The sequence below is a fragment of the Gymnodraco acuticeps genome, unplaced genomic scaffold, assembly GCF_902827175.1.
Source record: "Gymnodraco acuticeps unplaced genomic scaffold, fGymAcu1.1, whole genome shotgun sequence".
NCBI lineage: Eukaryota > Metazoa > Chordata > Actinopteri > Perciformes > Bathydraconidae > Gymnodraco > Gymnodraco acuticeps.
In genome coordinates, this window is record NW_022990548.1 from 435,080 (window position 1) to 461,450 (window position 26,371).

Genomic DNA, 26,371 nt, shown 5'->3' on the forward strand with positions numbered 1-26,371 from the left:
GAAAGCGTGTGTCACACGCCAGATGCGTGAGAGTTGGCAACCATGGTTTTGTTCCACTTTAGAAGTGAGGTACTGTACTTATTTTCCTTTTGTATACCCTGGTGCTACTCTCTTTTGGAGTGCTCCTTTTGTTAACCAGTAACAGTTTGGCCCTTTGTTGGTGTCAAACTGTTTGTGCACATTATTCTGTTCAAAGTGTTGGTTACAAATAAACCACCGGTAGCAATTACCAATTCCAAACTGGTCGTGTTGTTTCCCTTTGTACCCCTAGCCAAGAGGGAACGTAACAATGTCCAAAAGTCATTTTGGACCAAGTCTTCCAGAGTCCCAAGCAGCAGCTTATCCACCATGTCTGCTCACTGTTAAAGTAGAAAGAAGGGAATAATTTTGCAGATTAGTATTCAAAGAATAAATCATTTCTACTTCAACTTCTGTAATAAATCTGAAAATACCTGCAATTAGGTATTTGATTCTGGAAATAGAAATAAGAAAAGCCAAATGTAATAAGCAGCAAATAAATGGCAGGATAGTATCAAAACACAGGATTGCTATATGCATTAAGGCTACGTTAAATACGTGTTCTGTAATTTATTTCATTAGTTGACTATAATGTTGATTTGTAATCCTTGTATGGTGCAATTTATTGTTCTGTTTCTCTGTATTAGTGCGTAGCAGCAAAAGCTTGGAAGTGCATCGTGTTGTGTGCACGTGTGTGTGTGTGTGTGTGTGTGTGTGTGTGTGTGTGTGTGTGTGTGTGTGTGTGTGTGTGTGTGTGTGTACAGTGGTGTAGTGGTCGTTGGACGCAGGGAATGGAATTGTTGATATTGAATTTTTTTTGAATAGTTTAATAGTGTGTAGTTTTATATTTTTACATTTGTTAATAATTTATTCATTCGTTTAAGGTCGGTTAAAAAGTGAAAGCTTTAAATGATCAGATACAGTACATGGCGGCATTTAGATAGACCCAATATCCTACAGAAGTCCAGCTGTTTAAAGTTATTCAACCAAAAAAGAAAAGACAAGATCACCTACCTGAAGTCAGTTCTTTGAAGCTCAAATATCCAAAATGTTTCGTCAAACCCTCAACAAGAAACAGAAACTGGGGCGCACCTGAAGCCAGTCCAGACTTTATACCCCACACTTCCTCATGTCTGACGGGAAGATTACCGAAAGCTGTTACAGTGAGAATGGGTGTGAGTCGATTACAGAGCACGAACACACAGAGAACAAGGTTCATATTTAACAGGCTGAAATCATTTATTGCCCGTTAGTAAAAACAAGTGCAGAAACTTCCCAACTAATATCATCTAATACAGCTCAACAACACTTCCAGAAGACTTGTAGCCAAATAGCATTTTAAGGTGTGTTTGTGTCCACCTGATGATGTCCAATAGTCTGTCTTATCTCCATGGAGTAAAGCATCAAATGCTGGTAGTTGTTTGTATGTCTGGGGGTTGATTTCTGGCAGGTAGCGTGGGTTTACAGTAACTGGGTTTATTACATTACATTGCATTTAGCTGACGCTTTTATCCAAAGCGACTTACAATAAGTGCATTCGACCAAGAAGATACAAACTTGAAGAAAACAGAATCATATAAGTACATCAGATTTCATAGAGCCAAACATTTCAAGTGCTACTCAACTGGCTTTAGAAAAGCCAGTCCTTTATTAGTGTGGCGGCTCAATCCCCAGTTACGTTTGAGTCGCCGAGAGGCTAAACTTGGCTATAAACTGTGACGCGTTTCGAAGAGAAAGTCCATAGTGAAGCAAGATAGTTTTTGGGATATTTAATAAACAAAATCATAACATAGTAACTATGGACAAAACGGTCAACAGAAAAAATGACAGCACAAGCTCACCCTCTGTCATCCGCACTCGACATGAAACAGGTGACTTAAATAGACAAACCACACCCATGTGACAATTACCGGAAGTGCTCAACAAACAAATAAGTGACGTAAACAAATAATAATAATACAAATAATGAACTTGGGCTAAGTAGCATCATGGCACCTACAATTAGAATATAAGTGCTTTGTTAGTAATTATCTGTAGTAATTATATCGCTCGAAGTGGATTAAAAAAAGATGAGTTTTCAGTCTGCGCCGGAAGGTGTGTAAGCTTTCTGCTGTCCTGATGTCAATGGGGAGCTCATTCCACCATTTTGGAGTCAGGATAGCAAACCCACGTGTTTTTGCTGATGGGAACTTGGGTCCCCCTCGCAGTGCAGGTGCAGCGAGTCGTTTGGCTGATGCAGAGCGGAGTGCACGTGCTGGGGTGTACGGTTTAACCATGTCCTGGATGTAGGAAGGGCCAGATCCATTCGCAGCATGGTATGCAAGTACCATTGTCTTGAAGTGGATTCTAGCAGTTACTGGAAGTTAAAGCAACTCCTGAGAAGTAAAAAAATACTTTACTTAAAGGTGGGGTAGGTAATGTTGGAGAAACCAGCTCGAGTGAGCTAGAATTTGAAAATACACAGCAGGAAAAAATCTGCCACTTCCTTACAGAGCCCCTCCTCCAACACACACGAACACGCACATGACCAATGAGGGCACGAGATAAGTTTGTGCCCAGATGGAAGGCTGACAGGCAGGTAGGCCATCCAGTTACTTTAGCCGGGCCGGCTCAGATGATTGGTCGTGCTTTTTACAGTACTACGGCTTCCACAGATGACATTTTTTCATGGATTTTTTGTCAAAGCACTTTAGATATTCATTGCTATCGGGATGTTAAGAGCATTCCATGGAATATAACAAAAAGTGTATCTCGAGCCGGTTTCTCAAACTTACCTACCCCACCATTAAGTCACATTTGTTTAATACTTGTACTTTACTTTGGTATTTCACTTTACGTTAAGTCATTAACCCACTGTAAAATGAGGGGAAAACGTTTATTTTTTGACGATGAAAATCAAAGATCAAAATGTCCCTTTCCCTATGATCAAAAGAAAGATTTAAATATTGTAGAAACATTTTTCAATGGAGCCATTCTGAATGAAAAGTACTTTTACTTTAAATACTTCAAGTACATTTAGCTGTCAAGTCTTCTGTACTTTTACTTAAGGATCATATTGAAATTAGGACTTTAACGTGTAATGGAGTGTTTCTACCAGTATTACATTACATTACATTACATTGCATTTAGCTGACGCTTTTATCCAAAGCGACTTACAATAAGTGCGTTCGACCAACAAAATACAACTTGAAGAAAACAGAATCATATAAGTACATCAGGCTTCATAGAGCAAAAACATTTCAAGTGCTACTCAACTGGCTTTAGAAAAGCCAGTCCTTTATTAGTATAAAAGTGCTTCGTTAATAGTTCTATCGCTCGAAGTGGAGTCGAAAGAGATGAGTTTTCAGTTTGCGCCGGAAGATGTGCAAGCTATCTGCCGTCCTGATGTCAATGGGGAGCTCATTCCACCATCCTGGAGCCAGGACAGCAAACCCACGTGTTTTTGCCGTTGGGAACTTGGGTCCCCTTCGCAGCGAGGGCGCAGCGAGTCGTTTGGCTGATGCAGAGCGTAGTGCACGTGCTGGGGTGTACGGTTTAACCATGTCCTGGATGTACGAAGGGCCAGATCCATTCGCAGCATGGTAAGCAAGTACCAGTGTCTTGAAGTGGATTCTAGCAGTTACCGGAAGACAGTGAAGGGAGCGGAGGAGCGGAGTGGTGTGGGAAAATGTAGGTAGGTTGAAGACCAGACGAGCCGCTGCATTCTGGATGAGCTGCAGAGGTCGGATGGCACATGCAGGTAGACCAGCCAGGAGGGAGTTGCAGTAGTCTAGGCGTGAGATGACGAGAGCCTGGATCAGAACCTGCGTCGCTTTCTGTGTCAGCTGGGGACGTATCTTCCTGATGTTGTAAAGCGTGTATCTGCAGCAACGGGTTGTAGTAGCGATGTTTGCAGTGAAGGACAGGTTGTTATCTAGGGTCACACCCAGATTCCTTGCAGTCTGAGTCGGGGAAACAACTGAGGTGCCGATGTTGATTGTTAGGTCAAGAGTGGGACAATCTTTTCCCGGAAGGAAGAGCAGCTCAGTCTTGTCAAGGTTGAGTTTGAGGTGATGATCAGACATCCACTGAGAGATGTCAGCTAGACAAGCAGAGATGCGTGCGACGACCTGGGTCTCTGAGCGGGGAAAGGACAGAGTTAATTGGGTGTCGTCAGCGTAGCAGTGGTAAGAAAAACCATGCGGGCTAATGACTGATCCGAGCGAGTTTGTGTACAGGGAGAAGAGGAGGGGACCAAGAACAGAGCCCTGAGGGACCCCTGTAGTTAATTGACAAGGGTCGGACTCAGACCCTCTCCAAGTCACCCTGTAGGTACGGTCTTTCAGGTATGAGGTGAGGAGGGAAAGTGCAGAGCCTGAAACTCCAAGTTTTTGGAGAGTGCGAAGGAGGATCTGATGATTCACCGTGTCGAATGCAGCAGACAGGTCCAACAGGATGATGACAGAGGAGAGGGATGCAGTTTTGGCAGTGTGCAGTTCCTCCGTGACAGCAATGAGAGCAGTTTCTGTGGAGTGACCTGCCTTGAAACCAGACTGGTGCGGATCCAGAAGGTTGTTCTGATGGAGATAACAGGAGAGTTGTTTAAAGACAGCGCGTTCAAGTGATTTAGACAGGAACAGGAGGAGAGAGACAGGCCTGTAGTTTATAACATCAGACGGGTTGAGAGTGGGTTTCTTTAGGAGAGGGTTTACTCTTGCCTCCTTGAGACTGTTTGGAAAGTGACCAGAAGTTAGAGAAGTGTTGATGAAATGGGTGAGAAACGGTAGAATATCAGGAGCGATAGTCTGAAGGAGGTTTGAAGGGATAGGGTCCAGAGGACAGGTGGTAGGGCGGGCAGAGGTAATGAGGGTAAGAACCTCACTTGGAGAGAGAGGGGAAAAGGAGGTCAGTGTGTTGGTGGAAGGAAGGTCTGGTGACCCAGCGGTGAGTAAAGGTGAGTCAGAAAAAGAAGAGCGAATATCATCATCAGTACTGAAGTAAAGGACATGAGGATACTGATTCCACTTTTTCAAATGTTTATATATGAGCAGCCTTTATGAGATAAATGAAATAAAAATAATTACGAGGCTTAAACTCAACACCTTTTCATTTATCGAATGTGGATAAAGAATCAAATCTTTGTCATTTTTTTTACTTCTTGTAAGGCAGTCATCCCTGTCTGCAGAGTGAAAGACCAAGGGTAGAGACTGCGTTACATATTTAAACAAAGAGAGAAGAAAGAGGGCTAAGCTTGTCAATAATAAAAGGAGCATTCTGGAAGTTAGGGAGGCAACACACACACACACACACACACACACACACACACACACACACACACACACACACACACACACACACACACACACACACACACATAAACTCCCCCTGCATTATTCTTGACCCTCCCTTCCTTCCTCTCTTGATTTACTAACAGAGAACGCCCATGGTTAGTATCAGGGGCCAAAGTGAAGGAATCGCCCCATCATCAGCTTCAGACAAACGCTAAAAAAACATGAATACACACCCACCCACCCTCCCATAAATACCTGAGGTACTCCGTGTTTCTCCTCAGAAGTTACTCTGTGTTTCTGCCAGCTTCACACAGCCAGTCCCGGTGTTTGAGACGTAATATCTGCAGACTAAGGATGTGTGCGTCTGGACGGCCAATCACACTTCTGCTGTTTTGCTTGTTCATCTCAGGTGGGTGGAATGACAGCTGGATGAATGCAGGCATGATGAGAGGATACAGGGTGAGAAAGTTGGCTCCATGTGGAAACAGTCAGTGTAGAACAAGTGATAAAGACGGTGCATTTGAAACAGAAAAGTTATTTTGGGCTTGTGAGCTCTTACAGTGAATTCTGCTGTACTTCGTCACAGGTTGTGAATGTGAGAGCAGCTGAACCTAAGAGGGGTTGTCCCTTCTCATGTTGTGTGATTTTCAAACTTGTTTACAGATTTAAAGACGTAACACTCCAGTGTTTTGGGGAGCAATAATATATTTTATTTGCCACTATCTGAATTCATCTTGAGTCACTTAGATTTGGTAGAAACCCCATATTTGGAACTACAGGTAGAAAGGATAACTAAGGGGAAATCATCACTGTGATATCATTTAAAACAGTGAAGAAAACATTAGTAGTTGGGCAAAATAAGTGAGTGAGTATACATTTACTTTACTTAAGTATGATTTTGATGTATTTATACTTAATGTGTCCATTTTATGCTACTTTATACTTGAAATCCTGCAGTTGCAGTGCAATCAAAATTGTTAGTACATTCAACAAAATATATAATTTAATGCATTGCTAATAAGGACATTTCTCCACACCTCATAAAGTTGAATAAAAGTTAATGGCACTACAGTCAATTGTTGGTTGAATTGTAGAATCCAAAATCTGCACTTCGACAACATTAGTGTTTAATACATCAAGTATAATTTGTTGCTAATATTAACATACTTTAATTACATTTTGAATGTTTATCTTTTATTTTAAACTCAGTAAAGGATATGAGTATTACCATCACTGACTACTAGTAAATCACAGAAAGTATAGTTTCAATTTTGTACAATTGACATATATCTACTTAACTTAACATAAAGTAATATACTCACTGGAAAATAAGAAAAATCTTGTCTCGGAAAACACTGGCAGCTCTGAACATTGTGAGCAGAATTTCACGTACCAAATACAGGAAACGTATTCTTGTAATCAGATAAAAGAATAGAAGTACTACTGATTATATATTGAAGGCTGGAGTTTGATTCCTGATTTTACAAAAGACAGAAACACTGTTTTGTCACGGTCAGTATGGACATCATTCACTCATTTTGCTGACTGGCATGTGGGAAACAGAGCTATTAATTTTGACAGCCGGTATGCCAACACACACACCCACACACACACACCCCGGAGAGCTACTGTGAGTGAGATCATCTGATAGGCGTCAGAACAAACTCAGGGTTCAGGGAACAATGGTCATAGAAAAGAGGAGCGACTTCTCTCAATGGGGCAGGGTGTCCTTCCTTCCTCAGAGGAACACACTGGGTGTATTCAGTGCTACAAAACAATGGTTCACAATAGATCAGCTAGAAACAGTATTATTTCACGAGATGGCAAAATTCAATTGACCCTTGAGTGTATTATGTAAGGAAAGGGAAATGACTCATAAATACAACAATATAAAGATATACAAAAGAAAAAAACGTTAAGACTTTCAATTTGTGATTAAACTTTATTAACCTTCCAAGTAGACCCATTGTCTAAATGTTTGTCTGTCGGGAGGTTATTTAATCTATTTGCTTCAAAAATAACACGTTTCAGATTTCGTTCTTTATATATGAACTTGACAATAAGAAGGATAGGGCCCCTTTAAGAAAAGTTATTCTGGTTTCGAATATAGTCAACATTTTAGCCTTTTTATGAATCAAGAATAAGGTATAAGGATAAATGACATTTATTTACCATAATGCCAATAAGAAAAGTTACACATGGGGTAATAAGTCGGAATAATGGCGGCTTTAAAAGGTGTATAGCAGACTTGGATAAGGATTTTTTTAATGATTATATATGAGCAGTAAAACCAGGACAAAATTGCAGTTGAAGGGAAGACAACACATCATTAAAGGTCACCTATTATGCAAAATCCACTTCTTCATGTCTCTTCTACATCAACATGTGTCCCCTCTTCTTCATGTCTCTTCTACATCAACATGTGTCCCCTCTTCTTCATGTCTCTTCTACATCAACATGTGTCCCCTCTTCTTCATGTCTCTTCTACATCAACATGTGTCCCCTCTTCTTCATGTCTCTTCTACATCAACATGTGTCCCCTCTTCTCCATGTCTCTTCTACATCAACATGTGTCCCCTCTTCTTCATGTCTCTTCTACATCACATGTGTCCCCTCTTCTCATGTCTCTTCTACATCAACATGTGGTCCCCTCTTCTTCATGTCTCTTCTACATCAACATGTGTGTCCCCTCTTCTTCATGTCTCTTCTACTTCAACATGTGTCCCCCTCTTCTTCATGGCTCTTCTACATCAACATGTGTCCCCTCTTCTTCATGTCCTCTTCTACTCAAACATGGTCCCCTCTTCTTCATGTCTCTTCTACATCAACATGTGTCCCCTCTTCTTCATGTCTCTTCTACATCAACATTGTCCCCTCTTCTTCAGGTCTCTTCTACATCAAACATGTGTCCCCTCTTTCTTCATGTCTCTTCTACATCAACATGTGTCCCCTCTTCTTCATGTCTCTTTCTACATCACCATGTGTCCCCCATCTTCTTCATGTCTAGTCTACATCAACATGTGTCCCCCTCTTCTTCATGTCTCTTCTACATCAACATGTGTCCCCTCTTCTTCATGTCTCTTCTACATCAACATGTGTCCCCTCTTCTTCATGTCTCTTCTACATCAACATGTGTCCCCTCTTCTTCATGTCTCTTCTACATCAACATGTGTCCCCCTCTTCTTCATGTCTCTTCTACATCAACATGTGTCCCCTCTTCTTCATGTCTCTTCTACATCAACATGTGTCCCCTCTTCTTCATGTCTCTTCTACATCAACATGTGTCCCCTCTTCTTCATGTCTCTTCTACATCAACATGTGTCCCCTCTTCTTCATGTCTCTTCTACTTCAACATGTGTCCCCTCTGTGGAAAGAGACTCTGAAAGTGTCAGGAAAAAAGATTCTCTCTTTTTGTCCTGATCCATTTCTATAAAAACCTGTCTGAAAATGAGCTGTTCAGATTTTGGACACTTGATGTCATAACGATTGTTTGTCTTGTGTAACCATTAGCCAATCAGCAACCAAGGTAACCCCCCCTTATCACCTGAATCTCCTCCTGATTGAGTTATTTTTTAACCAAATCTCTCTCAGAGGGGCGTGGGGAGGGGCTCCTTATTTTCATCTAAAGTAACAGACAGAGAATCAGCACTTTGGAAACAGGGCTGAAACAGAGGGGATTATGGGATGCTGCAATGATCTGTTTGGTGGCCAAAACACTTCAGAGACATGTTCTGTATATATCTGACACCTATAACATATTGATGAAAAACAGTATAATAGGGGACCTTTAAAGAAAATTCGTATTGAAGTGAAGTATTCTTTGAGAGAAAGTACTTTTACCCATTACCAAATCTTTCATAATGGAAAATGACTGGGAGCCTTTGAAATATTTGTATTTTTTCATATTGAAGTAACTGATTGTGTTTTTCTTCCTCTCCCTCCCTGACCCCTCTTTCCTTCAGCTACCTCCTCCCCTGTTTCCGTTTACACGCCTGCTCCACCTCTTCCTTTGCAGATTTCGCCTCCCTCTCCCTCAGCTAGGATCCTCCCGTCTCCACCCTCTTCTCCTCTCAGCGTCTCAGAGGTCGGCTGCCCGCTGACGCTGACCCCCTCCTCTCTGGTGGTCAGGTATGTCGGGGATTACTGTGACTAAAGGTTTCTTCAATTAACATTTGGTCTGCTAAGTTTTCCTTTTAATGAATTTTAAAAGAATTATGATTCAAGGGTCTTCAGCTAAATTCCAAATAGCAAATGTTCCGGTCTGTCTACCTTTTATTTATTATAAACCACTCTTAGGAGATGTGGATTACATCTGAAGCAACATGTCAATTCACACCAAAGCATTAAAGTAAGTGACAATAGCATCGGGTAAATTACGTTTTCACCCTTAGAGCTATGGAGTTTTAATTAATAGCCAAATAATCCATTAATAACTTAAGTACTTTTACAAGTTAAACGTGCTATTTGATACCTTTTAAATCAAAAATATTTCTTGCTTTTCTCTGTATTATATCATATTACATTGATATACAGAGTTATTCAAAGACATCATCTTGAGCTTTGATAATCTGGGATGGATTTTTAACAATCTTCTGATATTTTATAGTACAAAAGTATATTTTCCCTTGTCAATTTATACCAACCATGTCCTACTCCAGCAATTATCTGTGCTAATTTTACAAGTGATTTCAATTTGTTTTAAAGAATTATACTTTAGTCCAATTTGTGCATGGAAGCAGGCATTCAGCACTTTGAAAAAGGCTAGGACTAGCACCTACTTTGAACCTATCCCCCGTGTTGTCTTGGCTTTACTGTATGGGAGGTATGTTACTGTGAAAAATTAACAATTCACTTTCCTGTCACAGGTTTGGAGAACCAGTCACAGCCAACTGCTCTTTATCGAGGGCGGGGTTTATAGGTGTTGGTTGGGTAGTCTCACTGGTAAGATATTCATTGGGCCCTAAAATGGTAAAAAGCTGAATATTTAGGTTTTTTCCCTCTATTTATTTGACTGACCCGAGGCTTGCAGATCGAAGGCGAGGCTTAAGAAATTGCAAGTGCGCATTTTATATGGGCCCCGTCCCTGGATGATCCATGTTTTATACAGTGGCAAGAAAAAGGATGTGAATTTATGGGTATTACTCTAAGCAAGGGTGTAACTTTGGTTTGAGAAGTGGGGGACACACTCCTCCGGAATGAAACATTTTTCTCGATTTAATTCCATTTCCTGCCTTTCTACAAATATATTAAATTAAATTTAAATTTAAGCTATGCATCAATCTGGTGCACTTTGAGAGCAAAATTAAGAGATTTATGGATACAGCTCTCAACACTCTTATGAAACAGAACTGTATATATTTCAATACTCCAAAAACCATTAGAATATGCTCACAACCAATAACACATCATTGATATACTCCTCTCTCCTATCTTTATACCTAGTCTGCATTCTTTCTTTTTATTTATGCATATTTTACTAATCACTCCCCTTTTAAACTGTGTTTTTTGATTTTTTACTTTTTACTGACATTGGAATGATTTAACTTATTTTGAACAACTATATTAAAGAGATGGAAATATTTGTTTACATAGATGACCAAACCGTTTGAGACCCACTGAGATAACTTAGACTAAAGTTTACAATCTAATGAATTATTATTGTTCTTAGTTGAAGATAAGACCACATTCAAAACTAAATTATACATTAATGCATAACGGTCACAAAATGTCCGTTTTCATGCGCCGGTGAGCAGCTGACATTGAAATGAATCTATCTCCTATCTATGTTAAAGGTCCCCTATATACTGTTTTTCATCAATATATTACAGGTCTCAGATATATCAACCCAGTCTCATAAAAAAACGTGTAATAACTGCATTGGTCCACAACGTAGGACGTAGTAATTCTACAAAAACGCCTCTGAAATGGTAAGATCCCTACGTTTTTTTTCACCATTCATTCCAATGGCTGGCGTCTATTGCCCCTTTCACACCAGCGCTTTTTCAGCTCCGGCTCGGAGCTGGAGCCTGAAAAGCGCCGGTTTTTCCTGTTCACACCGCAGCGGTGCCGGCTCTTAGCTCCGGAATCGGGTTCACTTCCAGCTCCAAAAAATTGTCGGTCTAGAGGCAAGAGCTTCGGAGCTAAGAGGTGGCGTCGCTTACGTCTCTCTTACGTCGAGGCGTACAGGAAACTAAACCCTCCTCCCCTGAACATGGGTCAACTGTCATGCCTGCCTAGTAAGCAGTAGTGCTTATAAACACACTTTATAAAGTCAGGCAACACTAACCAGGCTTCGTTCTGTTTATTTGTACCTTACTTTGACCATCCGTTCACTGTTATTGATCATTGTGGAGAGAGGCAGACGTTTTGTTTTGTATTATAGCAGCTATCGGATGGAATCAATACATGGGCTGCACAGGTTGTCGTGTCCGACTATCACAAGTAGAATCATAATAAAAATACGGCGGTAAAATGTGCCTGTAGAAAACGGTTTATGCCACAATAGGATAGCAATAGCAAGTAGTCAGTTTAGCTTTGGTTGCTATGCTAACATCACCCATTTTATACCAGAGAAACTTTCATAACAGCGTTGTGATACCAAACAGCGTCAATTCAGACTGACACACACATTCACTTAGGCTAAGGGGAACTGGGGATATGTATCAGCTGCTTGTGTGAGTCGGACAGTGAATACTTTAGAGTGGCCGCAGCAGTGTGAGCTAACCGGGAGCTAACGGAGGAGAATAAACTCCCGTGGAAGAGCAGCCAACACTGCAGCGGTCGGTAAATGATGCAGAAAACACATTAATAAACAATGAACCACGGCACTCTGGAGCAAAGTATAAGGTTGGAAAAAGTCGTTATTCAATTTATTCTGGCTTCGTGTGATTAAAAGCAACACGATCATCGACCCGACGCAGTTCCCCGTTGTGGTGAGCGCCGTAATGCCGTTGGGGAGCAAATCAGCGATGTAAACGATGACGTCATGACGCAGCAGCGGCAGCACCAGTCGGGTGCTGGGTGGTGTGAACAGAGCGGGAGCAGAAAAGGGAAACCGGAGCTGAACCAGAAAAGCTCCCGCTCGGAGCTAGAAAGGGAAAAGCGCTGGTGTGAAAGCCGCAAGAGTCACGTGATCTTCACATTTCTCCCTGCAGAAAAAAAAAACATGGCCGAACTTCGTTTTATTCTCAGTGTAAAATTCCTATTTTAAAGTTAGTTTGGCCATTAAAATGCGTTTTGATGTCATTTGATGCGAGAAATATGAGTTGTTATTTCAGATTACAGTATGTGTGCAGTGGATGTACATGATCTTTAGTTTGCTAGTTATTACGAAGATTACTTCAGGAAGTTTTCATTGTTACCAAGGTGGTTGCTAGGGACGCTGCTATCGATATTATTTCTGTTATGTTGTGTAACAGTTTAATGGTGTAATCTTTATTGCTACCCCCTTCCCCGTCAATGTATAGTGTTGGTCCACAGAGCAAATGTATTAGTTTAACAAAATCCGCATCTAAAATTGTGGCATAGGCCTATACGTTATTTTCCCCTGTGCAATTCCAGTCTCACATCTCACATCACATCGTCATAAACAAATACCGGAAACAGACCGAAAACACTTTATTCCGAGTGTGCTTGCTTTTCTCTTTGAAAGTCATCACATAACGGCATTGTAATACACGGTTCGGCTGCATTAAATATTACATATCTGCCGTAGTTCTCTATTTATAGAGCCCTGATGAGAAGACTTCTAGACAAACATGAGGAACTGCCGCCAACACTGAAAACGTGACATGGATCATAAATATATCAGCCATTAAACATCTTACATTTCTTTTCACACAATACGTCTCCTTGCAGTATCAACACTAATTCGGCTGACTTTTATATTTGATCCAATTGGTAGATAGGCTGTATTTACACCATAAAGGTGCACAGCTGATATAAAGGGACACCTAGTGGTTAAAGCATGTTATTGAATTTCATTATTTTTATTATTAGATATTAATAGGATCCCTATAAAGTATATTCATTACTCGTTATTCTCTACTAATAGTTAATTAAAGACTGTATATAATGACTATTTTGCACATCCCTTTCAAGATTTCAAGATTTTCTAAGGTTTATTGACATATCATATACACAAACGGTGTAGTTATGCAATGAATGAAAAACTTTGTGTATACCTCCAGCAATGTTAACTATGTTGAAGCACTTATTTTAACTGATATTATACATATGTATTATACTCTTATATAAGATGTATGTAGATAGTATAATAAATGTGCAGAATACGACAGCTTAATGGTGGAGGTACACACATATTGATAGATGTCTTGTAATGCACTGTTGAGGAACCTGCGACCAAAGTTTTTCATCTCCGGCCTTGTCAGGTATTGAACAATCAATAAATAAAGAACATAGAATTATTAAATATAAAACACAAAATGTGTGTGATTATACTAAATGATTTACAAATAAACACCACTGCATATTTACAACTGTTACACATGCTGATGTAACACAAATGTTTACAACTTGGGATCAATAAAGTATATCTTATCTTAAGCTGATCGATGGCTACTGCCATATTTGCAAAATGTGCCTCTGAACCTTGACAAGTGCATGTTTCAGGCTTATCAATTAACAACAGGAGGGGTCACAAACATAAGACCAGCTGTTAAATAAAGCTCTTCTGACCTTAGCTGTCATGTGGGTATATGTTAATGCTGCCCATTATGGGCACAAGCAATTTTCACCCATTTATTAATTATATGTTTTAAATTTGAGTGTTTCCTATCCCCTAAACCTCCAGGGATGTACACAGTTTAATACTGGCCACTTCTTATTATGGGAAATACGAAAACGTCTTTTAAAACTACACTCCCAGTAGAGACGTGCCATAGATAGAGAACTTGTTGCGAAACACAATAGCCAGCATGTGTAGTTCTGGGGACGGGGTGGGGGAGGGGGGGACCCGTTCAAATCCAGTTTTGGACATTCTGCCGTGGTTCCATCCCATTTCAAGTGCTGTTCGACGCTCGGCACACTCTCCAATCACAGAGCTTGAGGACTATCACGGAGTTTGTCAAGCGAAGCGGAGAGAATACTTACTTCCGGGTGTAATATTCTGTAAAGCAAATTAGCTGCTCCGACCCTCGGTCCTGACGGACTCCAACTTGTGTTTATTAATTAATCAAACAAATAAATAAACACAAGGATAATTATGTGTTATTGAGTAAATGGAGAATTGCACAGGGGAACATAACGTAGGCTATCTATGCCACAATTTTAGATGCGGATTTAGTTAAACTAATACGTTTGCGCTGTGGACCAACACTATACATTGACTGGGAAGGGGGTAGCAATAAAGATAACACCATTAAACAGTTGGTGACAATGGAAATGTTGTATAGACACAATTTCCGAAGTAATCTTCGTAATAACTAGCAAACTAAAGATCATGTGCATCCACTGCACACATAATCTGAAATAACTCATATTTCTCCCATCAAATGACATCAAAAGGCATTTTAATGGCCAAACTAACTTTAAAATAGGCATTTTACACCGAGAATAAAACGAAATTCGGCCATGTTTTTTTTTCTGCAGGGAGAAATTTGAAGATCACGTGACATTGGAATGAATGGTGAAAAAAAACTTAGGTATTTTACAATTTCAGAGGCGTTTTTGTAGAAATACTACATCCTACGTTGTGGACCAACGTAGTTATTACACGTTTTTTTATGAGACTGGGTTGGATATATACTAAACATGTCTCTGAAGTGTTTGGCTCCAAACACCAAACAGATCATTGCAGCATCCCATAATCCCCTCTGTTTCAACATTATGACATCTCACAATCTGATCAGCTCATTTTCAGACAGGTTTTTATATAAATGGATCAGGACAAAAAGTGAGACATGAGACATGAAAAAGTGAATTTTGCACAATAGGTGACCTTTAAACCATGGTTTAAGCTAGAGCAGCCACAGGAAGCATTCTCTTGTTTAGTCTTCATCTGAACATTATATCAATAGCTTTGTTTTGTTGGACTTTTTGCCACTATAGGCAGCTCCTGAGTTCACGATGGATTGTTTTCTGGTCTGGAGAGTGGAGAGGATGACTGAATGGAGCATGAAGCCTGTGTGTTATGCGATGTCTGACCAGGGAGGGCAGTGCCAAAGAAACCTTTCTCTGACAGTCTACAGTGAGTTCATAAGTTTCTCCTTCTTACATGTTAGGACATAATTCCTTTTTCTGTGAGGTTTATATTATTCTGTCTCCTCAGAGCCTCCAGAGATTGTGTCCATCAGCTTCGTAAATCACACCGGGCCGATGTCTGAGGGTCAGCAGTACACTCTGCAGTGTGAAGTTCAGGATGTTGCTCCTGTGGAAAACCTCACAGTGACTTTCTACAGAGGACAGACGGCACTGGGTCCCACGCAGAGCAGCATAAACACAGATGAGAAACCAGTGAGTGAAGTCTTTACTTTGAACATCACCTCCACTAAAGAAGATGATGGAGTCGAGTTCTGGTGTGAAGCAAAGCTGGAGCTGGGAGCTGACGGACCACAGCCTCCAGTGGTGGAGTCAGAGAAACTCACTGCTGCTGTCCTCTGTGAGTGAAACTGTTCATCTTTTATAACAAATTGAGGGTGTATGATTTAACCTGTATGAATGTTTATCATTAACAGGGTTCATACACTTTTTCACCAATGATTTTCAATGACTTTTCCATGACTTCTCAATGACCTTTACCTCATTTTCCATGACCAAAAAAAAATTACCATTGAAAATGTTTTATTTTAACATGGAACAGGAAAATAAGGTCTGCATATGAAACATGTAGTGCCTATCTAAAACAAATCAAATAGTAGGCTTACTAGCTTCTACACGCTAAAGCAACTGTAGTCAGGGAGGCAAACTCATCAGGTATGAAAAAGGTGACAAGGATCCGAGCCCCCGACCCCACGGAATATCGGCTTTAAATGAGGAATAACAGAGGATTTTAGCAGTCAGAACAACTAAAGCAGCAGTGTCAATAATAACAGAAATGCCAAAGAGTCACATCTAATATAAATATATAAAAGCATTTATTTTAATTGTGTAGCAGTCAGTTTATAATTGTGGCTACACTGTTGAGCATTTTGAAAATGTATTTTCATGCCTCTGTGCAAAGCTTAGTCTTTCTATCTGTATAGCCAGTGGTGTAAAGTAACTAAATTCATAAACTCAAGTACTACTTGGGTACAATTTTGAGATACTTGTACTTTATTTAAGTATTTCAATGTTTTGCTACTGTGTACTTCTACTCCTCTACAATTCAGAGGTAAAAGGTGTACTTTTCCTCCACTACATGTATTGAATACATTTAGTGACTTCACAGATGTGGATGAATGATGTGAAATATAATCAACTCTTAAATCAGACTTTAGTTCCACCTGGAGTAAATCCACAAGCTACCCTGCAGTATACAAAGTCATTCAAACTAGCTGCACCTTTACCAGCTTTGAGAACACTTTCATGATCAATCATTATAAAACATATCATATATATTATTCTGAAATGGACCAATTTGCACAACGACTACTTTTACTGTTGCTACATTAACTATATTTTGATGCTGATACTTTTCTACTTTTACTTGAGGAACATTTTGAATGCAGGACTTTTACTGTGACAGAGTATTCCTTCACTCTGGTACTTCTACTTTTACTCAAGTACAAGACCTGAGTACTTCTACTTTTACTCATGTACAAGATCTGAGTACTATACTTTTATTAAGTAGCCTACAAGACCTGAGTACTTCTACTTTTACTCAAGTACAAGATCTGAGTACTATACTTTTATTAAGTACAAGATCTGAGTACTTCTACTTTTACTCTAGCACAATATCTATCCTTATACCACCTCTGTTTATAGCCTATGAAAAAAACTATTAGAAAACGAAGGCTAAAGCGAACGTTAGCAGATAGTGACAATGTATGCTAGCTAGCTAGCTAGCTCAACAATTCCTTAAATAATATTGTGACAGAAAAACTTTTCAGTTCACATCACGCTCTGCCGCTCAGCTCTGAACACCTGAACTGCCCGTTCTAACAGCTGTTCACCAGCGGCAGAGATTTTCTCTAGGGGGTGCTGTGGGGTAGCTTGACGTTTCATAGAGGGTGCTCAAACATTAAGGGTTTCCCATTAATACACCAGCGCTACAGTTGAATGTTCTACTGCAACACTCCCCACACGCACACACTGTCACGGTAGAGCGAAGGAAGCAGGACCCAAATGCAGATTAAACTGATACACCTTTATTTCAAGGATACCGAAATAGAACTTGGGACAGACAGAACACTCACCGGTGAACACAGTCAACAACAAAAGACGAACCGACAAAGACAGACAGAAAAACCAGAACTTAAATACACACAAGACTAATCACACAAACAAGACACAGGTGAGGAGGGAGGAGAAAACACAGGGGCCACAGGTAAACACAATCGGGTAATCAGACACACCAGGGAAACTAACGACAGGGAACCATAGACAGATATAAACAAGACAAAACACAACGCAGACAGAAAACCAAAAACAGATCTCAGGGTTCTTACACCTTTTCCAAAGTCAAATTCAAGCATTTTCAAGGTGCATTTTCCAGCTTTTCAAGCAGCTTACAGCTGTTGTAAATTACATATTTATATACACATACTCAAATGATTATTTCCCTACCTCACATTAAATCAGATGTTCTTTATGCTATAAACAACCAAATGTGTGTTTCGTGATAGCATTAGACACGAGGATGAAAAATTAAAGAAAAGAAAACTAAGTTTAATATTTCAAAATGAGTGATCTGTACGTAGACTGGGCCTCCCATATAACATGTCTGAGCCAATATAAAACAATCAGCCAAATAACTTTTCAATACATTATTGATTACTATTTTTGAGGTACTTTTAGGTTGGCAGTGAACATAAGTCAGAGGTAAAAGGTGTACTTTTACTCCACTACATGTATTTAATACCTTTAGTTACTTTACAGATGTGGATGAATGATGTGAAATATAATCAAGTGTTAAATCAGACTTTAGTTCCACCTGGAGTAAATCCACCAGCTACCCTGCAGTATACAAAGTCATTCAAACTAGCTGCACCTTTACCAGCTTTGAGAACAATTTCATGATCAATTATTATAAAACATATCATATATATTATTCTGAAATGGACCAATCTGCACAACGACTACTTTTACTGTCGCTACTTTCACTATATTTTGATGAGAATACTTTACTCAAGTACAAGATCTGAGTACTTCTACTTTAACTCAAGTACAAGATCTGAGTACTTCTACTTGTAATCAAGTACAAGACCTGAGTACTTCTACTTTTACTCAAGTACAAGACCTGAGTACTTCTACTTTTACTCAAGAACAAGATCTGAGTACTTCTACTTAAGTACAAGATCTGAGTACTTCTACTTTTACTCAAGTACAAGATCTGAGTACTTCTACTTTTACTGAAGTACAAGATCTGAGTACTTCTACTTTTACTCAAGTACAAGATCATCTGAGTACTTGTACTTTTACTCAAGTACAAGATCTGAGTACTTATTCCACCTCTGGTAGTGTATTAGCCTGAATTGTAGCCACAAAATCACACAGAGCTGCATAAAAATAGACTCACAATGGTAACAAGTGGAAAATAATATTTAAAAATGTGTACAATGATTTGTACTAGGTAATTTTGACTGCTCAAGACACCTGACTTATACATCTTCAAAGGAAGACTGTGTTCATTCTACAATTACATGGGATTAAAGCAAAATGTAGTTTTACTTGTATAAATGTAAAAAAATGCAAGCTCCCCCGGGAAGATTTTTTTTTAAATATTGAAGTTAAAAGCATCAATCTGATGCACTTTGAGAGCCAAAATGAAGAGATCTATGGATATACAGTATCTCTCAACATACATATGAAACAGAACTGTAAACAGATTTTCTATTTCTTTATAGATATTTTACAAATCACTCCCCTTTTAAAACAAACCGTTTGAGACCCACTGAGATAACTAGACTAAAGTGAACTATCTAAATCAGTGGTGAACCGTCAGGGCCTTCAAGGTATTCAGAGAATACCCTGGAACACTCAGATAAAACAAACAAAATCGATTTAATTATATAAATAAAATGTATATAAAATGAATAAATGAGAATCGTATCTGTGTTGTTGATCTGTAATATTACAGTGTTACGTTGATTTGTTTGTCCTTCTCGGACCATGCTCTGCGCATTTCAGTGGTTTTTTGTTAGAAAATAAAGCAACCAATCAGATCTTGTTCTCTCAATCAATCAATCAATGTTTATTTATATAGCCCAATATCACAAATGTTACATTTGTCTCAGTGGACTTTACAGTTTGTACAAATATCAGTATGACAATACGACACCCTCTGTCCTTAGACCCTCACATCGTACAAGGAAAAACTTCCGAAGAAAACCCACAGTTTAAAGGGAAAAATGGGTCTGGGTCTCTGGGTAGAATATCCTTCAACCAAGGTATTCTACATCCTTGATCCAATGCCCTGGCCGTTGCACTGAATGAGAGCGTACGTTTGGACTGACAGTTTGATCAACCAATCATATGTTGATTTGTAGCCAATGGGCGTGTTCTTTCAACGTTCCCCTCGGTTCCAGGGTATTCTAGAAGGCCTGCTAGTTAACTGGCTCGAGACAGAGGATCTAGAACGAATGCAACTAAGCAATTCATGCCGTTTTATTGTTTTTAACGTTGAAATGACAAGTGCAACAGGTGAAGATGAAGTTGTTGCGGAATCGTTGTGAGTACCCTTTTCAAGACGACAATTCAGTGAAAAGACGGACATTATAATGCCGCGGAGGGGAGGGGGGGGCGGTGGGTGTGTCTACAGAAGGTCCAGTTGTGATAGCCACGGTTCGCCACTGATCTAAACACTGAGAGTCCTTTAACCTAACCTGAGCTGAGGTTATCTGAGACTCTCACTCAGTCTGACAGGAGAGAGTTCTCCCTCCACCTTGTTGTTGAAAAAGCTCCTTATATCCGTTAGCTTGGCTAGCTAGCACCAGATGCTAACCACAACGATCTCCGGTAGATACCCACCGGTGCGCGAGCTCTCTCTCTCGCTCGCTTGCGCACGCACACAAAATGGCTCGTGCTTGAATGAAACAGACCCAGAAGTAAGCTACTTGTACTCACGAGGCCTATTATGTGCAGAATCCCTCTCGCTTTCAGGTGGTTTTGATTGAGTGTCCACACGTGGACGTTTAAGGACTAAAAAACGATCCATTTGTCACTTTGCTGTTAGCAAATAATTTGGGGCTCCAGCTAACAGGAAGTCACTCAAGTGTCACAAAGTAATTTAGCCTATGGGTAGGTCAAAAATCGAATGGGTGCTGGCCATTGGCCTAATCATATCACCTGTGTTGGCTTTATGTTTTTGGTCAAACATTTATTTGTTTCACATTTGCATTGATGTAATCAATAATTTTTCTGATTTAATTTAATAAAAATAATAATAATTTTCGGAAAAAAAGAAAAAAAAAACACATATTTCTTGGGGGTGCTTAGGGGGTGCTTTGGCAATCCTGGGGGGTGCTTCAGCACCCCCTAGCTCCCCCCTGGCGCCGCCCCTGACCAGCGGTGCAGTCTGTGCCACAGTGACTCCGCACAGTTAACGAACGCACCGTAGATAATGTAGCTGACCCTCATCACGGAGCAGCAGAGTTCAGCCGGCCCGACAGGCAGGAAGACTCGAGCACACAGTTTGCGCTTCATATGTTAAAAAATAACACCATGCGCGTCATGATGGCACATAACAGATTGAGACCGCAGATTATTTCGGCGATTAAATAAAATGTAAATTATATTTGACTCAACTTTAGTTACTTTTTCCATGACTTTTCCAAAACTTTGTGAAAAATATTGTTTTCCATAACTTTTCCAGGGCCTGGAATTTTCATATTGAATTTCCATGACTTTTCCAGGTTTTCAATGACCGTAGCTACGAACCCTGCATTAAGTTGTCTCTTATGGGTCTCTGAACAACTTTTCAAACTCCTCTTCACCCATAAGGATTAGTAAACATGCTTAATATCACAGGCCCAAGGACCCAAAGTGTCAGAAGGCAAGGCAAGTTTATTTATATAGCACTTTTCAACACAAGGCAATTCAAAGTGCTTTACAAAAAATGAAAGAGATTAAGAAAATGGCATTTAAAATCAGTCATTAAAAAGAAAAGCTAATAAAATAAACATTAAAAGAAAAAATACATGGATAAAAGTTACAGTGCAGTCAATTAAACATTAAAAGAAAAAAGTACATGGATCAAAGTTACAGTGCAGTCTAAGATGTGAATAGTTCAATTAAAAGCAGCGACAAAAAGAAAAGTCTTCAGCTTGGATTTAAAAGTAGTCAGAGTTGCAGCGGACCGGCAGGTTTCTGGGAGTTTGTTCCAGATATTTGGAGCATAATAACTGAACGCTGCTTTACCATGTTTAGTTCTGACTCTGGGGACAGAAAGCTGACCAGTCCCTGAAGACCTGAGAGATCTGGATGGTTCATAATTTAGCAGGAGGTCAGAAATGTATTTTGGGCCTAAACCATTCAGTGCTTTATAAACCAGCAGCAGTATTTTGAAATCTATTCTTTGACACACAGGAAGCCAGTGTAAAGACTTCAGAACAGGAGTGATGTGATCCACTTTCTTAGTGTTAGTGAGGACTCAAGCAGCGGCGTTCTGAATCAGCTGCAGCTTCCTAATAGATTTTTTAGTGAGACCTGTGAAGACACCATTGCAGTAGTCGAGTCTACTGAAGATAAAAGCATGGACAAGTTTTACCAAATCCTGCTGTGACATTAGTCTTTTAATCCTAGATATATTCTTTAGGTGATAGTAGGCTGATTTAGTAACAGTTTTAATGTGACTGTTGAAACTCAGGTCAGAGTCCATGACTACACCTAGATTTCTGGCTTTATCTGTTGTTTTGAACATTGCACACTGAAGCTCAGCGCTAACTTTTATACGTTCTGACTTGGCTCCAAAAACCATTACCTCAGTTTTATCTTTGTTTAATTGGAGAAAGTTCTGACACATCCAGTCATTGATTTGTTCAATGCACTTACTCAGTGTTTGAATTGGAGCATAGTCTCCTGGTGAAATTGTTACGTACATTTGTGTGTCATCTGCATAGCTATGGTAACTTATTTTGTTGTTTTTCATTATCTGAGCCAGTGGTAGCATGTAGATGTTAAAGAGAAGAGGCCCCAAGATGGAGCCTTGAGGAACCCCACATGTCATATTTGTCAACTCAGATGTGTATTTATCTATAGAAACAAAGTTGTTTCTGTCCTTTAAGTAGGATTCAAACCAATTCAGAACTGTTTCCGAAAGTCCCACCCAGTTTTCCAGTCGGTCTAGTAATATGCTGTGGTCAACAGTGTCAAACGCAGCACTGAGATCTAATAATACTAACACTGAAGTTCTGCCACTGTCTGTGTTTAAGTGGATGTCATTAAAGACCTTTACAAGAGCAGTCTCAGTGCTGTGGTTTGGACGAAAGCCTGACTGGAACACATCGAAACAGTTATTTAAATGCAAGAAATTACTCAACTGTTGAAAAACAACTTTTTCAATGATTTTACCTAGAAGTGGGAGGTTTGATATGGGCCTGTAATTGTTCATTACTGAAGCATCTAGATTATTCTTTTTTAAGAGTGGTTTAATGACTGCAGTTTTCAGGGCCTGTGGAAAAATACCTGAGTGAAGAGATTTGTTTACTATATGAAGTAGATCTGAGGCCATGCAAGGAAAAACATCTTTGAAAAATCCTGTTGGAATAATATCAAGGCAGCAAGAGGAGGATTTCAGAAGTTGAATAATGTCCTCTAGGTTTTTATCATTAATCTGATTAATCAGAGACCTCACTGGCAACATATCACTCAGAAAGAGACGTGCAAACAAGGAAGAGACACAGAACTAAAAGGGACACAAAACACACTACACAAGGGGCAACACCATAACAGAACACAAGAAAAAGTCCAAAACAATAAAAAAAAAAAATCGGAAAAGATATAATACAGAATACAAAGAAATACAAAGCGACCACGAAAGACAAACTATATGTTTGCAAAACAACTCCAAAGAGACTATGAAGGCCATGCAAAGAGACCTAAAAGAACTCTAATGAGACACAAAGAAATATAACTACAAAGAGAAAAAACTATTACAAAAAGTGACTAAACAAACAAAGACACAAAAAAAGACACAAAGCAACCACATGAGTAACGTAAACTACAAAGACAGGCAACACGACTACAAAGAGAAGCAAATAGATCAGACACAAAGTGACCACAAGAGACACAAAATAACCACAATCAAATGTAATCACATTGACAAAGAGATCACGACAGACACACAACTACAAAGAGACACACAACTACAAAGAGACACAAAGCGACCACAGAGACACAAAGCGGCCAGAGACACAAAGCGACCACAGAGACACAAAGCGACCACAGAGACACAAAGCGACCAGATAGACACAAAGCGACCACGGAGACACAAAGAGACCAGAGACACAAAGAGACCACAGAGACACAAAGAGACCACGGAGACACAATGCGACCACAGAGACATAAAGTGACCACAGAGACACAAAGAGACCACAGAGACACAAAGCGACCACAGAGACACAAAGCGACCACAGAGACACAAAGAGACCACAGAGACACAAAGCGACCAGAGAGACACAAAGCGACCACAGAGACACAAAGAGACCAGAGACACAAAGAGACCACAGAGACACAAAGAGACCACAGAGACCACAGAGACACAAAGAGACCACAGAGACACAAAGAGACCAGAGACACAAAGTGACCACAGAGACAAAAAGAGACCACAGAGACACAAAGAGACCACAGAGACACAAAGCGACCACAGAGACACAAAGCGACCACAGAGACACAAAGCGACCACAGAGACACAAAGCGACCACAGAGACACAAAGCAACCACAGAGACACAAAGAGACCACGGAGACACAATGCGACCACAGAGACATAAAGCGACCACAGAGACACAAAGAGACCACAGAGACACAAAGCGACCACAGAGACACAAAGCGACCACAGAGACACAAAGAGACCACAGAGACACAAAGCGACCAGAGAGACACAAAGCGACCACAGAGACACAAAGAGACCAGAGACACAAAGAGACCACAGAGACACAAAGAGACCACAGAGACACAAAGAGACCACAGAGACACAAAGAGACCACAGAGACACAAAGAGACCAGAGACACAAAGTGACCACAGAGACAAAAAGAGACCACAGAGACACAAAGAGACCACAGAGACACAAAGCGACCACAGAGACACAAAGCGACCACAGAGACACAAAGCGACCACAGAGACACAAAGTGACCAAGAAAGATAATCTATAGACAAAACAACTACAGAGAGACCTAAAACAACTCCACAAATACACAAAACAACTATGAAGAGACACAAAACTATGCAGAGACCAAAAATAACAACAACTGCTTAGAGACAAACAGTGATCACAAGACAAAACAACTGCAAAGAAACACAAGACATTGAATGAAACAATCTGTGTCTCTCTCTAGCCAGTTGTGGGTATTTCGCATGTCTCTCACACAGAACCTAAAACTCAGACACGTTTCTCCCAGTTGGTCCACAGCTCATGTGTCCCACTAAGCTGCGGGTGAGGGAGGGGGAGAGCCTGAGCTGCGAGGCGAGAGGAAACCCCCCGCCATCCGTCACCTGGTTCAGAGACGGAGAGGTGGTCGCCCTGCCTACTAACTCCAGCAGAGAGCATGCTGGGAATTACACAGTTACTGCAAAGTCTCTTCTGGGACAGACGCGTTTCACAGTGGAAGTGGAGGTTCTCCCTGGCACAGGTACGTGTATTAGTGCTTCATATGCCTGAAACCTATATTTACAGCCCCATTGTTCTTTCATATTGAGTTCCTATTAACGAGGTTTAAACGTTCTTTCCTTCCTGAATATTCGAGTGCATTGTTATGTTTTCTAAATAGTTTTAAAACATCCTGTATCAAGGGAATTTATTTGTCTCTTTCTTCTTAGGAACTACCAACAGTTACAATGGGCATTTCCTGTTGGCCGTCTTGCTTATTTGGACGATCAACTGGTCGTAAAAACTAAGGACTCAACGTGATGTGTGATGATTTTTATTCCAAAAATCTGCTTCTGCTGTGAGAAACGTTTGTCAGTGAAAACTCGTTCCGTCTCCCTTTCCTGCAGTGTGATATGTTTTTATGCATGTAAATGGTCTGCAAAGGATACAATCCCAAAGTTCCCCAGAGGGAGTTTCTAAGTAGCAGATAAACCTCTCTGCTTCGAGAGATTCTGCACAGGTACATTTTCTTAAAATAACTTTTAATCTGATCTTTATGTAATCCGCACAAACTAACTTCCATATATTCAAGACTGAAAGCTGCTGTAGAAATAATTCACAATGTATTTTCGTACATTTCACTAATCAAAACTCGTACTGCCATAAAGATTTTATGGACACAAAACAATGTTTGTGTCGTGTGTACAGCTGTTTTTTTCTGTAGTATAAGATACTAACAGGTGGTGTCCAGACTTTTGAAATGCTCCAGATCCTTCATTAAAGTCATGTTCATTCTGCTGTGTATTAAAATGCTGAATTCTCCTGTCGAACATCAGTGCTTTCTTGCTTTAGACTTTAACTTCCTCGCCAATTCACCAACAAAATATGGTCAAAATGAACATAACATCGAGGGTCTAACGTTGATATGATGTCAAACTTTTGTAAGAGTGGCAAGCGTAAGTTAAGAGTTGAAACTGTTAATTAAAAGTAAAAGGTATGCCTGGTTTTAAAGCAATACAAAATAATAAAAGTTGGATGAAATATTTGAAGACTTGGGGTGTTTCTCAATGTCGAGGACGCTTCCTTGGTGGGACATGTCTTCCCACAGGTCCATCAGAAGCTAGGCAAGAATCCTTCCTGGCATTCCGAAAACGAAGAATGGAACAGGCTAGCAAGTGTGC

At 40.0% G+C, this 26,371-nt stretch overlaps 1 protein-coding gene across 1 annotated transcript; it reads left to right on the forward strand.

Moving 5' to 3' along the window:
- The first annotated feature begins 5,538 nt into the window (after positions 1-5,538).
- LOC117553427 (hemicentin-2-like) lies at positions 5,539-26,020 on the forward strand. The gene is made up of 7 exons (XM_034227339.1): positions 5,539-5,697; positions 9,251-9,416; positions 10,154-10,229; positions 15,357-15,495; positions 15,577-15,906; positions 25,003-25,233; positions 25,421-26,020. Exons 1-7 carry the CDS (start codon positions 5,643-5,645, stop codon positions 25,489-25,491), a joined length of 1,068 nt encoding a protein of 355 aa, XP_034083230.1. The 5' UTR covers positions 5,539-5,642; the 3' UTR covers positions 25,492-26,020.
- The last annotated feature ends 351 nt before the right edge of the window (positions 26,021-26,371 follow it).

Excerpts from the sequence above, each read along its gene's own strand:
- LOC117553427 (XM_034227339.1), top strand. The coding sequence starts at position 5,643 with ATGTGTGCGTCTGGACGGCCAATCACACTTCTGCTGTTTTGCTTGTTC. Across the intron at positions 5,698-9,250 it reads GTTTTGCTTGTTCATCTCAG|CTACCTCCTCCCCTGTTTCC; the intron begins GTGGGTGGAATG and ends TCTTTCCTTCAG. Across the intron at positions 10,230-15,356 it reads TTGGTTGGGTAGTCTCACTG|GCAGCTCCTGAGTTCACGAT; the intron begins GTAAGATATTCA and ends TTGCCACTATAG.